The following is a 16,599-nucleotide window of genomic DNA, read 5'->3' as shown; positions in this document are numbered from 1 at the left end:
CCGCCAGCTGAGCCGCACAGTCTTTTAGTAGCCTGGGACATACACCATCAGGGCCAGCTGCTTTACCAGGGCGCAACCTCCTCAGCTCAGCTCTCACATCGTCCGCCGTGAAGAACAGTTGAGGAGATGCCGGCATAGGAGGTGCTGCAGCTGTGGTGTTGGGGGGGCTGCCTCGTGGAGGTGATGGTGATGGTGGGGGAGAGGCTGCACCTGTAGAGGTGGGAGGGGATACCAGATCAAACCTGTTATAGAACAGGTTAAACTCATTGGCCTTGTCCACGTCTCCTGACGGCTGGCTTCTCTTCTCCTTGAAGCCAGTGATGGTCTTCATTCCTCTCCTATGTCTCTTACACTGCACTAATAACCAGAGGGAACTTCATTTGAAACTTCATCTGGCCACCCTGTTGCGTCAAACAGGGAAAGATTTGGAATGAGTCTGGTTGGCACTTTGTCATTAAACAATCGTTAACTGGAGGGAGAAAACATTGTAACTGCCTTGCTACGATTTTTGGTTTGTGATTTATGATGTTGCCTTGAATAAATCCCTGCTTAGCCTGCGTGTAACGATCTTGCACTTTGTGTTGAAAACACTTATGTTGAGTTGGGTATGTTTGGGCAAACGTGGGTTGGTGGAACCAGCTTAGGTGGGCACCTTGGTCGGCATGCATGAAATAAGCTGCAGGACCTGTTCCCGTTCAAAATGACACTGTGACTTTGAATTAAGATGAGAGGGGAAAGATTTAATACGTATCCTAGAGGCAACCTTTTAACACAAAGGGTGGTGGATATAAGGACCGAGCTGTCAGCGGAGGTAGTTGAGGCAGGTACTGCAACATAATTTAAAAGACACATGGACAGGTACATGGATAGATAAGGATTAGAGGGATGTGGGCAAAACGTAGGCACCGACAAGGCAGTAGATGTGGTTTACGTGGACTTTAGCAAAGCTTTGGACAAGGTTCTGCAGGGTAAGCTGGTCCAGAGTGTCAGGGCAGATGCCACCAAAACAAGGTGTTTTGACAAACGACATTGAAAATCAGTTCAGTGATAGGAGGCAGAAAATAAGTGAACATCAAATATAAAACAGTACAGCACAGGAACAGGCCCTTCGGCCCACAATGTCCTTGCCGAACATGATGCCAAGATTAACTAATTTCCTCTGCCTGCTCAAGATCCATATCCCTCCATTCCAGGCATAGCCACCTGCCTGTCTAAAGACACACTAATTTTTTTTTCCTGGATATTGCCTCAACTTACTTTGTTAAACAAGGTTCCCTAATCTCACCATCGTTGCTTCCTACCCTTACAGGGACAGGCTGACCAATTCTCTTTCAAACACCTCCCACTTCTGGAAGTGTTGTTTTTCCTCCAATAGCAGCTCCACTCTGCCATCCCATCTTCTACTGTCGGTCAGCCCTCCCCCCCCCCCAATCCTAAGGACGATTGAATGCGTCTAGCGCGACCAAACGTGGTGGCTTGAGGCGTACGGCCTCGCGGGGCCGGTCCCACTTCCAACCGCGGAGGCGTCTGGAGTTGTGCGGGGCTGGTCCCGACATCATACTCACCACAATGGGACATTGGGGAAAGTGTCCGATTCTGTGTGAAGTTTCTCGTCCTGATCTCAAGCCTGTATAGCCAGCTCTGATCACGTCCCAAACTCTTCTTCTTCTTTGGAGTTTTACGGCAGCCGGCATCCACAATGTTGCATTGCTGCCACCTTCTGGCTTCACTCCACAGCCCTCATGTCTTTACATTATATCCTTTTTATAAGGCCAGAGGCCCTCAAGAAATTAAACAACACCTTTACTCCTTTTCCTTCCCCTCCACACTCTAGAATGTTCTTTACTGATATATCTGTCATTCCAATTTTCTTAATTTCACTGATCAAAACTCTTCTTTCCGTTTCATATCTCCTACATGCAACTAGAGCATGCTGAACTGTTTCCGGCTGATGGCATTCCTCACACATCCCAGTAGGGTGTTTTCCCAACATTTTTAATGTGCTGTTCAGGTGAGTGTGTCCTATCCTCAATCTTGTTAATACTACCTGTTCTCTCCTGTTCCCCCCTCTTCTTGCTGTAATGCCCACTCTGTTTTGTAGCGAATAGAGGTGTCTCCCCTTTGTCTCCTGTTCCCAGTATTGTTGCCATTCCTGATTTATTTTCTTCCACACAATGTGCCTTCCTTCAGATTTGGATAATTGCAGGTTTACCTCTATGTTCTCTTTTTTAACGGCCTCTTTTGCTAATTTGTCCACTTTTTCATTCCCTAGAACACCAATGTGTGCTGGGACCCACAACAAAGTCACGTCACTGCCCTTCCTTGTTACTTGGCTTAATAGTAGTAGAATTTCATACACTAGGTCAGGCCGCCTATGGGATGCACCAGACCCAATACTCTGGATTGCAGACAATGAGTCGCTACATATTAATACTTTGCATGGTTGCACCTGTTCTATCCACCGAACTGCCATCAAAATAGCGTACAGTTCCACTGTATATACTGCCAAATAGTTATTTGTTCTTTTGCAAATCTCAACATTCATCCCTTGCACTACCACAGCTGCCCCTGTTGTTTCAGCTACTGGGTCCTTTGATCCATCTGTGAAAATTAAGAGGTGTTCCCTGTATCTATTATCTACATGGTTATGATATTCTGTTTTTAGGTCCGAATTTTTTCCCCTCCTTTTTGCCTCCCATATCTCCAGATCAACTTTTGGGATGTTTAGTAACCATATTGGGACAGATGGCCACAATACTGCAGGGCAGAACTCTTTGTCCTCTACTTCCATGTCCCTTGCCACTCCTCCTCCAACCCAGCCGAAGCTTCCAGACTGAGCCACCCCTCTCTCCCAGCACTCCTGTACTACCTGTTTTGTTGGGTGGTTCTCTCCATGACCCTTAAGGCTTAGCCAGTAATTAGCCATTAGTTGTTAGCGGCGCAGTCTCAACGGCATCTCCCCAGTTTCCACCTGTAGTGCACATACAGGTGACGTCCGCACACCTCCTATACAGATTCTTAGAGCTTCCGCTTGGACTTTGTCCAACTCGGACAACACTGACTTAGATGCTGATCCATAAGCTATACTGCCATACTCTAGTCTGGATCTGATCAGTGATACATAGATATGTTTAAGAGATAATATATCTGCTCCCCACTCTAAACCTGCTAAGCATCTCATTACATTGATGGCTTTTTTGCATTTTCCAATTATTTTTGTAATGTAATGTAATTTTTGTTCACGTGTACTGAGGTCCAGTGAAAAGCTCTTGTTGCATGCTATCCAATCAAAGACTATACGAATACAATCAAGTGTTCAAAAGGGAACTGCAGATGCTGGAATATCGAAGGTACACAAAATTGCTGGGGAAACTCAGCGGGTGCAGCAGCATCTATGGAGCGAAGGAAATCTGAAGAAGGGTTTCGGCCCGAAAAGTCGCCTATTTCCTTCGCTCCATAGATGCTGCTGCACCCGCTGAGTTTCCCCAGCAATTTTGTGTACCTACGATTACAATCAAGCCGTCCATAATGTACAGATAAAGGTATAACGTTTAGTGCTCCGAGCTGCCCTGTGGTGGTAGAATGGATAATTACATGCATAGTAGTTGGTTAAGATTACAACAGCTCTTGGAGCCAAGGTATTTCAGATGCTGGAATCTTGAGCAAAAACAAGGTGCTGGAGGAACTCAGTGGGATGGACAGGCGATGTTTCAGGTCGGGGCCCTTCTTCATCATACTGAACCTGGAGCCCCATTGAAAAACAGCATGGAAATAGGCCCTTCGACCCACCAAGTCCACACTGACCATCGATCGCTCATTCACACTTGTTCTATGTTTTCCCACTTTCTCTTCCACTCCCTACACACTAGGGTCAATTTACAGAGGGCCTATTAACCTACACACCTGCACGTCTTTGGGATGTGGGAGGAAACCAGAGCACCGGAGGAAACCTACGAGGTCACAGGGAGAACATGCAAACTCCACACAGACAGCGCCAATCTCACCAATGTGCCATCCTGTAATCTTCATAATCCATGACAAAATTCAGGTGATTAAGTGCAAGGAGCACAGATCAGCCACATTCCCACTGGGGTAGAAAAGGATCATGGGTGAATAGCATCTTTCTGCATCACAGCTATGGAGAAAAGGAATAGGCGATGTTTCGGGTCGAAACCCTTCCTACCTCCTCCAACAGCTTGTTCCATAATACCCCTTGTGGAGATAAAGTTGCCCCTCAGGTTCCTCTTGCTTATGTCTATGCCGCTAGTTCACAATTCCCCTACTGTTTATACATGACTGTACATTCACCCTATCTATTCCCCTCATGATTTAATACATCTTTGTATGATCACCCCTCAGCTTCCTGCGCTCCAAGAAATAAATTCATCGCCTACCCATCCTCTCCTTACAGCTCGGGCCCCTCGTGTCCTGGCAACATACTCGTATATCTGCAACATTCAATTTCTCTTCCTGTTTATCCACGGCATTGCTAAAGACAACTTCCCCATTAACTCTTTGTGGAAACCCACTCCATATTCCACTGCCACTGGACCCATCCACTGCCTCTTGGGTGCCCGTCAAGGAAGGTCCCCTTTCCCCATCAGTCATCCTTCCCCTGCCTGGTTCTGGTATGCCAGTCCAACCTCGTACCAATTAGTTGGTTGCTAACAACCCTCGGGTGGTCTAACAATTCCAGGAGACTACACCAGGAGTAGTCCCAGAGACGATTCCAGGTGCAGTCCAGGTGACTATCCCAGGCGCAGTCCAGTAGACTACCCCAGGAATACATCAGGTGACTAGAGTCATAGTGATAAAAGTGTGGAAACAGGCATTTCGGCTCAACTTATCCACACCGGCCAATATGTCCCAGCTACACTAGCCCCACGTGCCAGCATTTGGTCCATATCCCTCCAAACCTTTCCTATCCATGTACCCGTCTTACTGTTTCTTAAATGTTGGGATAATCCCTGCCTCAGCTACCTCCTCAGGCAGCTTGTTCAATACACCCATCGCCCTTTGTGTGAAAACGTTACCCCTCAGACTCCTACTAAATCTTTTTCCCTTCACCTTAAACCTATGTCCTCTGATCCTCAATTCCGCTACGCTGGGCGCTCATCTGTTCATCTACCAAATCTATTCCTCTCATAATTTTATACACTTCTATAAGATCATCCCTCATTCTCCTGCACTCCAAAGAAGAGTCCCAGCCTACTCAAGCTCTCCCGATAGCTCAGACCCTCTAGTCCTGGAAACATCCTCGTAAAACTGTACCCTTTTAATGTGGTTAAATGTGAGGTTATCCATTTTGGTAACAAAAACATGAAGGCAGATTACTATCTAAATGGTGTCGTTGGGAAAAGGGGAAGTACAACGGGATCTGGGGGTCCTTGTTCATCAGTCAATGAAAGTCAGTATACAGGTACAGCAAGCAGTGAAGAAAGCGAATGGCATGTTGGCCTTTATAACAAGATGAGTTGAGTATAGGAGCAAAGACGTCCTTCTGTAGTTGTCTAGGGCCCTAGTGAGACCACACCGGGAGTATTGTGTGCAGATTTGGTCCCCTAATTTGAGGAAGGACATTCTTGCTTTTGAGGGAGTGCAGCGTAGGTTCATAAGGTTAATTCCCAGGATGGCGGGACTGTCATATGCTGACAGAATGGAGCAGCTGGGCTTGTATACTCGGGCGTTTAGAAGGATGAGAGGTTTCTTATTTAAACATGTAAGATTATGAAGGGGTTGGACACGCTAGAGGGAGGAAACATGTTCCCGATTTTGGGGGAGTCCAGAACCAGGGGCCACAGTTTTAGAATAAGGGGTAAGCTATTTTGAACGGAGACGAGGAAACACTTTTTCACACAGAGAGTTGTGTGTCTGTGGAATTCTCTGCCTCAGAGGCAGTGGAAACCTGGTCTCTGGATACTTTCAAGAGAGAGCTAGATCCGGCTCTTAAATATAGCGGAGTCAGAGGATATGGGGCGAAGGCAGGAACGGGGTACTGATTGTGGATGATCAGATGTGGAGGTGGTGCTGACTCGAAGGGCCGAATGGCCTACTCCTGCATCTATTGTCTATTAAATGTTGCCCCTCTCACCTTAAATCTATGTCCTCCGATTCTTGATTCCCCTCCCATGGATAAACGTGTGCATTCACCCTCTGTTCCCGTCATGATTTTATCCACCTCGGTAAGATCACCCTTCAGCCTCCTGCAATCCAAGGAATGAAGACCCAGCCTGCTCAAACTCCCCTTGTAGCTCAGGCATCCAGGTAAACTTCCTGCTGTTATTTCAGACACTCCCCGATATCTGCTGTGAGAACGCTGTGGCTCAGAGGTGTCGAGTGGGGTCCACTCCTGACACCTTGCAGTCAGTGCCCTTTTAAATTTAGCTAGCTTGGTTTAAATCAAAGATTATAGAGGATATGAGCGAATGCATCATGAGCGAGGTGGAGCAGTGTGTCCGCGGGGTGGAGGCAAGAGAGAGGTGTCCGATCGAACTCGCCAGAGTTGGGCTCCTATCCCTGGATTACAGGTAAGCGGCAGACTCCGGGATCCTGAAGTTTCTCCCAGAGTAAAGCGTCTGCCCAAAGCGGCGCTTCCAGTAGATCCCCAAGGAGTGAATGGGCTGGGATATCCCTGCTATCCCCCCCGCTACACCTTCTCCACCCACAGCCCACCCCCAAATCTTCCAGCCTCCTCGCCCCAGCACCCAACCCCACCAAGTCTAAGGTCTCCCCTTTCCCCAGTGGACATGTCGCAGATGTTTACATCTGTAGCGGCGCCTGATAGCGCTCGCATGTATCCAACCCGCGGTCACGTGACTCGGGAGGGGCTGCTTGTTTCGCGCGGTTTTTCACTTGCGCGGGTTAGTTCAGCGCTGACCACCAAAGATTATAGAGCAGAGCTCTTTGCTGACCACCGTTGTTGGCAGACGTGTCTGGAGCAGGGCCAGATTTAGATAATTATAATAATAAATAATAAATAGAAGAAGAGAGGCCCTAAGCTATTTCACTTGTGAGCCCCCCCCCCCCCCCCCCCCCCCCCAAATCCCCCACCACTAGAAGACCATGACTACCCGACTGTGACACGTATAGATCCTACTGTATGTTGCCATTAAACAGTTGGTTTTAAAATACATATTGGATTCACCGCGGAGCGGGCGATGCCTTATCTAGATCGCCGCTTGAAGCTCTGGAGTGTTGGGCCAGCTGCTTCAACATCATGGAGCTGTGGTTTGCGGAGCTCCCAGACTTGGGCCGCGTTGATTTTAAAATCGCGGAGTCCTGGGAACCCTTTGCCGAGGGCCGCCAGCGTGAATCTCCACCCAGCTCAGCCTGTGGACTTTGGGAGCCGCGATCTCCGGTAGGAAGTGTCCGATTTGGAAGTCCAAGCCGCTGAGAATGTTCTCCCGTTCCGACATCGGATGGTGACCCCCCAAATTTAATTGTGCCAATGGCCATGAGGGGGGGTTCAAGAGGAGGGGGTCCGTTGGAGACGGGAAAAGGGATCATCAATGGGGGCGAGGACTCCTATGTAAGAACGGTGTAAGGTAGAGGGGACGGAAGAAGAGCTCCAAATCGTGGCGGGCGCGGAACTCGTTGAGGTGGGGACGGAGCGGCACAAAGGTGAGGCCTCTGCTGTGGACAGACCGTTCGGTAGGTCAGGGGGGATGGTGAACACACGGCAGGGATGGGGGTTGGGGCTGGAGGAAGGCAGGTGAGTGGACTGAGGCCAAGGCTGGTGGAGGGGTGGTCGGGGGTAGGGGGGTATGAAGACTGTAGTGTGGGTGGGGAAGAGCTGTGATCACATGGTTTGAGGGGAATGGGGAAGACCCAATGGAACAGCCACTGCGATTACCAGGGTTGGGTTGGGTTGGGGGGGGGGGGGCTAGCACTAGGACCCTGCACAGTCAAACCCAGGGGACTGAGAATCTGCAGCGTGGAAACTTCAGGCCCGGTGCTGAGTCCAGGCTGCAGGTAAGGCGACGGCTGCGGGCTGCTGGAGGGCGGTGGAGTGGCCAGGGTCAGCGGGCAAAGAGTAGGAGGTCTCGGTGGGCGGATGGTCGGTGGGGCGGCGAGGTTCGACGGGTCCGGTGAGGCAGCGAGCTGAGTAGGCCTCCCTAGATCCCGAGGCCCTAAGCTTAAGCTTGTCTAATTTATACGTAAATCCGGCCCTGGTCTGGAGAACCTGTATACTGGATATCGAACTTTTGAATAAAGATCTGTTGAAAACTCCAGTAGTCGTTTCTCACACCACTAAACCTCCATTATTAAACCTTTTCCTTCTCGCCTTAAACCCATGTCCTCTGCTGCTCGCTCCCCAAATGTTTTGAGCTCATTAGGGGAGGGGAGGGGAGAGGAGGGGAGGGAGGGAGGAAGGGATGGGGAGGAGAGGGGAGAGGAGGTGGGTCATTAATTGCACGGTTGTCTCAACAAAGTAAAACACAGAAAAATATCTAATAGTCAACCAAAGACACAGTCCATAGAAGATCATGGTTGCTGAGGTTAGTGGTGTGCAGTGTTCAAAAGCATGATGGTTGCTGGGAAGAAGCTGTTTTTGAATGTGGAGGTCACGGTTTTCAGGCTCCTGTACCTTCCTCTCGATGGTAGCAGCGAGATGAGAATGTAGGTGTCTGATGATACTGGCTGCCTTAATGAGGCGGTGCCTCCTCTAGATCCCTTCGATGGTGGGGTGGTCAATACCCGTGATGGACCTGACAGTGTCCACCATTCACTGCCGTCTCCTTTGTTCCTGGATGTTTGAGTTGCCGACCAGTCAGTATAAGAAGGGTCCCGAACTGAAGCGTCACCGATCCATGTTTTCCAAGGATGTTGCCTGACCCGCAGAGTTACTACAGCACTTTCTGTCTGAATTTTCAGTCAGTGTGCTCTCTGGCATTAGTTGAAGTTGCTGAAGATTAGAAGGATGAGGGGGTACCTCGTTGAAACTTAATGAATAGTCAAAAGCCTGGATAGAGTGGATGTGGAGTAGGTTTCTACTAGTGGGAGAGTCCGAGACCAGAGGGTACAGCCTCAGAATAATAGGAGGTACCCTTAGAATGGAGATGAGGAGGAATTTCTTTAGTCAGACGGTGATGAATCTGTGGAATTCATTGCCACAGGTGGCAGTGAAGGCCAAGTCAATTGATATTTTTAAGGCAGTGATTGATAGTTTCATGATTAGTACTGGTGTCAGGATTATGGGGAGAAAGCAGGAGAATGGGGTGGAGAAGGAAAGATAGATCAGTCAAGATCGAATGGCGGAGTAGACATGATGGGCCGAATGGCCTCATTCTGTTCCCACAACTTATGAACTAGCGTAAGGGTGATTGCTGGATGGTGCAGACTCAATGGGCTGAAGAGCCTGTTTCTATGCTGTATTTTTAAACTAAACCAAACTAAATGTCTGTTCCCATTCTCTACTGTTCGAATGCAAAGTTCTGGGGAGAATGAGCGTTGTTAAGTAGGGTTAGGTACGGGTGCAGATGCTCTTGGGTGTGTATGTTTGATGTTGAGAGACTTCTAAAGAAACTCATGGGGTCCCATTAATTTTTTTATAAGCAGACATTTAATACAGAAACAAGTGACACCTGTTACTGTTTCAAAGGTTTATTAGGCCCACGCAAGGAGTGTTGTATCCAGAAAAAGACACAAAGTGCTGGAGTAACAGCGGGTCAGGCAGCATCTCTGTAGAAGTTGGATAGGGTCGGGACCTTCTTCAGACTGATGATTGGGGGGGGGGGGGGGGTGAAGAAAGCTGGAAGAGAGGAGTGGCAGGACAAAACCTGGCAGGTAATAGGCTGACACAGGTGAGGAAAGTTATTTGACAGGCAGATGGTTGGACGAAGGCCAGAGATGAAAAGATAAGTTTGAGTTGAGTATTGGAGAATTGCAAATTGTGAAACTAGAGGAGGAAATGTAGGTGGAAGTGAGGGGGACGGGAGACATAGATGTGAGTCTAGGTGGGGCATAGGGGAGAGGGTAGGTGGAGCATGTGGGGGGGGGGGGGGGTGGAAAGCAGGGAGCTAGGTGGAAAGAACAGAGAGGTGGAGGGTGATGTAGTTATTTAAAATTGGAGAGTTCAATCTTCATACCGTTGGGTTGGAAGCCACCGTCGCTGAATACGAGGTGCCTTTCCTTCAGTTTGCGTGTGGCCTCACTCTGGCAATGGAGGAGGCATAGGAAAGAAAGGTCAGTATGAGAATGGGAAGTGGAGTTAAAATGGTTAGTAACTCGCAGATCCAGTAGGTCTTGGTGAACCGAGTGGAGTATCGTATGTAGCTCTGGGTCCCTCACTATGGAGTCAGACCCTGGAGGGAGCACATGCATTCATTGATCTACCACAGATGAGAGACTTCAGTTACTGGGCAGCCAAGATGAAGCTGGGGCTGCTACCTGAAGAGTAGGAAAAGTGAGTGAAGATTTGATGGAACCTCAATCTTGAAGGGTTTGATAGATTGTAAGGATGTGTTTCCAAGGGTATAAAGGATGGTGACCAGAGGATGTGGAGTGAAGACAATCAGCAAAGGAGTAAGAGAAAAGAGGGCAGAGGAATCAAAAACAAGGGGGCGCAGGATTAAGGAGAGAGAAATGAAACATCTTGTTTTTGTTTTAAACACAAAAAGTGGTTGATGTGTGGAACACTCTGCCAGAGGAAGTGGTAAAATCAGAAACCATCTCTTTGTTGAGACATTTAAATAGACTAAATAGGCAAATCATAGATCCCAATGTAGGCGAGGGGCACGAGTGTAGATAGGCTGAAGGTCAGCAGGGACATGGTGGGCTGAAGGGCCTGTTTCTCTGCTCCACAGTTATGATTCTGGGCAGAATCTGTGATCTGGAATGTGCTGCCGGAGAGGGAGAGGCTGCAGAAAGCAGTTTCGATGGTGAATCACAAAACAACTGAATACTTTCACATTCACTTTTACTGACACTGGCCTATTAATTGACACAAATTCACCATGTGGTCTGGTCAGGCATCACACTGGGCTGAGTCCAGCAAAGCAAAATTAAAGCAGCAGATGCCAGAACTTTGCAATAAAAAGAGAAAATGCTGGAATTTTTCAGTGGGTGAGATCGCACATAGTGTTTAAGGTCAATGTCTGTTTGGTAACATTTTCTCCACAGACGACGCCTGATCCGTTGACCATTTTCAGCATTTTTTGTTTTAAATGAGTCCATGGTGCGGGGACTTGCATTGATGGGTGATCACCAGGAGCTGGCCTCAATAACTAATCTCCCGGTTGGCAAAAACATTTGCGCTCAGTCCATCTCAGGATCTCCCCATTGCTAAACATTCCAACACCCCTTTCCACACTGACCGTTCTATCCTAGGCCTTCGAAGCACCAGAGTGCCAGGTTCAGTCACGACCTCGTGTGTTGCCTGTGTGGAGTTTTTATGTTCTCTCTGTGACCGTATGGATTTCCACTAAATGTTCCGGTTTCCGCCCACATCCGAAAGACATGGTTTTGTGGGAGGAAACCGGAACACCCAGAGGAAACCCACGAGGTCACAGGAGAGCATACAAACTCCACACAGACAGAGTACCCAAGGTCAGGCTTGAACCCGGGTCTCTGGCACTGAGATAGCGGGAGTACCCGCTGTGCCGCACTGTGTTTCATTGTTCTTTCTCTTCACAGAAGCTGGGATCGATTTCCAAATGGCAGCAAAGCCTTCTAATCATGGGAGGAGGACGGGAGGAGACGTGAATCGGGCTGGGCATGTGAAGGTGGCAGTGCCCCGTGTGAGTCAGGCAGCCAGCCCTACCTCCTCGGGCTCCAAGACCCGGGGAGTGGGAGCCCGGTCTGGGCCTAGCAGCCCCCACACACCATCCAGCGTGGGAGCTCCTACAAACCCTCGTTCCACAGCCCCGGCAGCTCGGAGAGCCACCAGCTCGAGCAGCAGAGAGCCAATGAGCTCCACAAAGAGTGCTCTGTCCCCCGGTGGGAAGGCCAGCCCAGCTCCCAGGGCAGTGGGCAAGGCCACTACTGCTGCTAAGCAGCCTAGCCGGACGATCAGCGAGCAGAAGGCAGCAGAAATTGAGAGGGAGACCTGCGGGCAGCGGGAGAACCCCGAGTGGTCCAAGTGGCGCAGTAACCGTATCACGGCCTCCGTCGCCCACAAGGTCTCCCACAGCAGGTTCGTGAACGGAAAGAGCAACGAGGTGCCGCAGTCTTACCTCAAGTCCATCGTGGGCCAGGGGTCCAACGTGCTGACCCCGGCCATGAAATGGGGCATCGATAACGAGCCCGTCGCCCTCCAGCAGTACGAGAAGCTCAAGTCCAAGGAGATGAAGCGAGAGGTTGAGGTCCGTCCTTGCGGCCTCTTCATCGACCCGACCAAGAACTGGCTGGCGGCGAGTCCCGACGGGGTGGTGCAGGACAAGAAGACCAAGACCACGGTGAGCCTGGTGGAGGTGAAGTGCCCGTACAAACACCGCAACCACACCGTCACAGAGGCCTGCGAAGACCGAAACTTCTGCTTGGAGAACAAGGACCATCTTCAGCTGAAGAAGAACCACCCTTATTTCACCCAAATGCAGTGTCAGATGGCTGTGGCGGGCGTCAACAAAGCGGATCTAGTGGTTCGCACTGACCGTGATACTGCCATTGTCCCCGTGAAGTTCGACGCCGACTTCTGGCAGGAAACAGTGGAGAAGCTGGAAGACTTCCACATCAGAGCCGTCTTGCCAGAAATACAGCGGCAAAACCCAGGCTTGGCACAGGAAGAATAATTCCGGAGAAACCTGCTGGGGTTTACACTTAATAGAAACATGCAGCTGTTTCATAATAGATGCAGGAGTAGGCCATTCGGCCCTTCGAGCCAGCAGTGCCATTCAATATGATCATGGCTGATCATCAAAAATCAGATAACCGTTCCTGCTTTCTCCCCATATCGCTTGATTCCGTTAGCCCTAAGAGCTATATGTAACTCTCTCTTGAATAGATGTCCTATGACTACATCTCCCAATACTCCTGCCATTGGGACTTTAGGAACGATGCTTTGAGATTCCTCTGGATGTAAAGTGGCTTTTGTGACAAATTGCCGAGAGCTTTATGAACCATAAACGTTCACTCTGTTTCTCTCTCCACACATGCTGCCTGACCTGTTGAGTGTTTTCAAACTTCCTCAGGTTAATATTCCCAATGGTGTGCAAGGAATTTCAATTCTCTGGATGACAGTAATATTTCTTTTGCTGTGGGAGCTGGTATATTGAGCAGAAATTGCAGCAGCTTGAGGCTTGTGTCAAACGCAAGGACAAGCGTGGGAAAGCAGCCGGCGTTCATAAGATATAGTAGAATTAGGCCATTAGGCCCATCAAGTCTACTCCGTCATTCAATCATTGCTGATTTATCTTTCCCTCTCAACCCCATTCTCCCCATAACCCTGACACCCTCACCAATCAAGAATCTGTCAATCTGCACCTTAAAAATATCCAATGACTTGGCCTCCACAGCCGACTGTGGCAATGAATTCCACTGATTCACCATCCTCTGACTAAAGAAATTCCTCCTCATTTTTCTAAAAGCACGTTTTTTTTTTAATATTTAGGTTATGGCCTCTGATCCTAGACTCTCCCACTAGTGGAAACATCCTCTACATATCCACTCTATCCAGGCCTTTCACTTTTCCGTGCCGTGTCACGGTGAGATTTTGGCTACTCCAGCCTTGCCTCGGAAGTGGATGATACGTGGGGTGAAACCAGCTCCATTTTATGAGGTCATGTGTCAAAGGTGAAAGGTACATTACGTCTCTACCTCCTGATCACGGAGGTTTTGGGAATGCTGTGTCTTCAAGGTCTGAACTTTGACAAAAATCAATTTAATGTGGACTGCCTCGTGTATGGAAATATGTACCTGAGAAACAGGAGCTGCCTGTCACTTACCCTGCACTAATAACCAGAGGGAACTTCATTTGAACTCTGGCCACCCTGTTGCGTCAAACAGGGAAAGCTTTGGAATGAGTCTGGTTGGCACTTTGTCATTAAACAATCGTTAACTGGAGGGAGAAAATATTGTAACTGCCTTGCTACGATTTTTGGTTTGTGATTTATGATGTTGCCTTGAATAAATCCCTGCTTAGCCTGCGTGTAACGATCTTGCACTTTGTTGAAAACACTTTGTTGAGTTGGGTATGTTTGGGCAAACGTGGGTTGGTGGGTCTCACCTTGGTCGGCAAGCATGAAATAGGCTGCAGGACCTGTTCCCGTGCAATATGACACTGACTCTTTGAATTAAGATGAGAGGGGAAAGATTTAATAGGAATCCTAGAGGCAACTTTTTAAACACAAAGGGTGATGAATATAACGACTGAGCTGCCAACGGAGGTAGTTGAGGCAGGTACTGCAACATAATTGAAAAGACACATGGACAGGTACATGGATAGAAAAGGATTAGAGGGATGTGGGCAAAACGTAGGCACCTTGGTCAGCACAGATGTATTGGGCTGAACCTTTCTTATCCATGGATCTGTCCAAATGTCTTTCAAATTGTGTTATGGTACCTGCTTCACCTACCTCCTCTAACAGCTTGTTCCATATACCCAACATTATTTCTTAACTTTATACGGTCATCCCTCAGCTTCCTGCTGTCCACTGATCAATCCCAATTTATCCAATCTCACCTTGCATCTCAAGCTCACCATTCCAGGTAGCATCCAGGTCTGTACATCAAAGCTTCTGTAGATCTCTGCATTTGCTATGTGCGGCCTGCCAATTAAATGACCCATGGTGCATCACCTCACACTGGTCTAAATTAAACTCCATCTGCCCAATTTCCCGGCTCATTTATGTTCTTCTTTATCCTTTGGCAAACATCCTCGCTATCTATTTCTCCAACTTCATGTTATCAGCAAATCTGCTGATCAATCCACCTGCATTCTCATCCAAGTCATTTATACATACACATACTTGCAACGAAAGTCCCAGCACCAATCCCTGAAGCTTACCGCTGCTTACAAAATTCCAGTCAGAAAACAACCCTGCAGTAATCCAGCCTCAAATCTGATTGAGGCTTTTAAGTAGGGCACTGAGACCATTGACACTGACAAGGCAATAGATGTGGTTTACGTGGACTTTAGCAAAGTTTTGGACAACTTTTACAGGGTAAGCTGGTCCAGAGTGTCAGGGCAGATATCACCAAAACAAGGTGTTTTGACAAACGACATCGAAAATCGGTTCAGTGATAGGAGGCAGAAAGTAAGTGAACATCAAATATAAAACAGTACAGCACAGGAACAGGCCCTTCGGCCCACAATGTCCTTGCCGAATATGATGCCAAGATTAATTAATTTCCTTTGCCTGCACAAGATCCATATCCCTCCATTCCAAGCATAGCCACCTGCCTGTCTAAAGACACACTTATTTATTTTTCCTGGATATTGCCACAACTTACTTTGTTAAACAAGGTTCCCTAATCTCACCATCGTTGCTTCCTACCCTTACAGGGACATGCTGACTAATTCTCTTTCAAACACCTCCCACTTCTGGAAGTGTTGCTTTTCCTCCAATAGCAGCTCCACTCTGCCCATCCCATCTTCTACTGTCGGTCAGCCCTCCCCCCAATCTTAAGATGCAAACCCTAGGTCCACCCTTCTCCATTTCCTAACAATCTTAAAGACTCAGCAAATTGCGGTCCCGTTTGCAGAGAGCTCCTTCACAGACACTTCCTCATTCCACATCTGCATTTCCTAAAATAAGGTCGAGTACAAATTGCTCCTCAGTGGAATTGCTTTGTCCTGCTTTCAAAACCCTTCCTGGGCACATGTAACAAATTCCACACCATCTTGGCTCCCGACTCCAACACTATAACACTTCAACATTACATTCTACTCTACCCCTTTTCCTTGTGTATGGCTTCATTGTATTCCTATATATTATGATGAGGTTGAAGAAAGGTTCCGACCTGAAATGTCACCTATTTCCTCCAGAGATGATGCCCGACCCAGAATTACTCCAGCACTTTGTCTTTTTTGTAAGGCAACATCTAGTCCCTTGTGTCCACAGTGTGCTTTTAGTGGATAGCAGTCTTACCCAGTATGTCAAAACAAGACAATATAAACCAATATCAAGGCAATATAATGAGGTTAAAATCCCCACCGTTGCCCACATTCAACTGCCATTTGTCTACATATTTGTTCTTCTAGATCCCACTGACTATTTGAAGTCCCATCAGTCACCACCCCATCCTTATTTCCAAGTTGTACCCAGTAGTCTCATTTGTTCTGGCTGTGATTAGACCTTGTCATGGTATTCTTCAAGTGAGTGGCAAAATGTAAATGAGATGTGAGGGGCAAGTTAACACTACCAGGGGTGGTGGTGGAGAGATACAATAGGCCTTTAGATAGCCACATGGAGAGATATGCTTCACAGTTGATCTTGGCATCATGTTGGCACAGATATTTTGTGGGCTGAAGGGCCTTTCCCCTGTCCCAAAGCACATCTAAAACCTATTGCCTAGCGGGAAAGATCAAACTGACTTTCACCACAATGGGACATTGGGGAAAGTGTCCGATTCTGTGTGAAGTTTCTCTTCCTGATATCAGGCCTGTTGCATGCTATCCAATCAAAGATTGTATACGATTACAATCAAGCCGTCCACAATGTA

At 48.1% G+C, this 16,599-nt stretch overlaps 1 protein-coding gene across 1 annotated transcript; it reads left to right on the top strand.

The window, feature by feature from the left end:
• Nucleotides 1–6,415: 6,415 nt before the first annotated feature.
• On the top strand, nucleotides 6,416–14,091 carry LOC116979836. The gene is made up of 2 exons (XM_033031718.1): nucleotides 6,416–6,527; nucleotides 11,635–14,091. Exon 2 carries the CDS (start codon nucleotides 11,655–11,657, stop codon nucleotides 12,726–12,728), a length of 1,074 nt encoding a protein of 357 aa, XP_032887609.1. The 5' UTR covers nucleotides 6,416–6,527; nucleotides 11,635–11,654; the 3' UTR covers nucleotides 12,729–14,091.
• The last annotated feature ends 2,508 nt before the right edge of the window (nucleotides 14,092–16,599 follow it).

Source organism: Amblyraja radiata, chromosome 13 (assembly GCF_010909765.2).
Source record: "Amblyraja radiata isolate CabotCenter1 chromosome 13, sAmbRad1.1.pri, whole genome shotgun sequence".
In the NCBI taxonomy this organism is placed as follows: Eukaryota; Metazoa; Chordata; class Chondrichthyes; order Rajiformes; family Rajidae; genus Amblyraja; species Amblyraja radiata.
This window is presented reverse-complemented; position numbering and strand designations above follow the sequence as displayed.

What these genes read in the sequence shown, in the direction of transcription:
- LOC116979836 (XM_033031718.1), top strand. Translation starts at nt 11,655, where the DNA reads ATGGCAGCAAAGCCTTCTAATCATGGGAGGAGGACGGGAGGAGACGTG.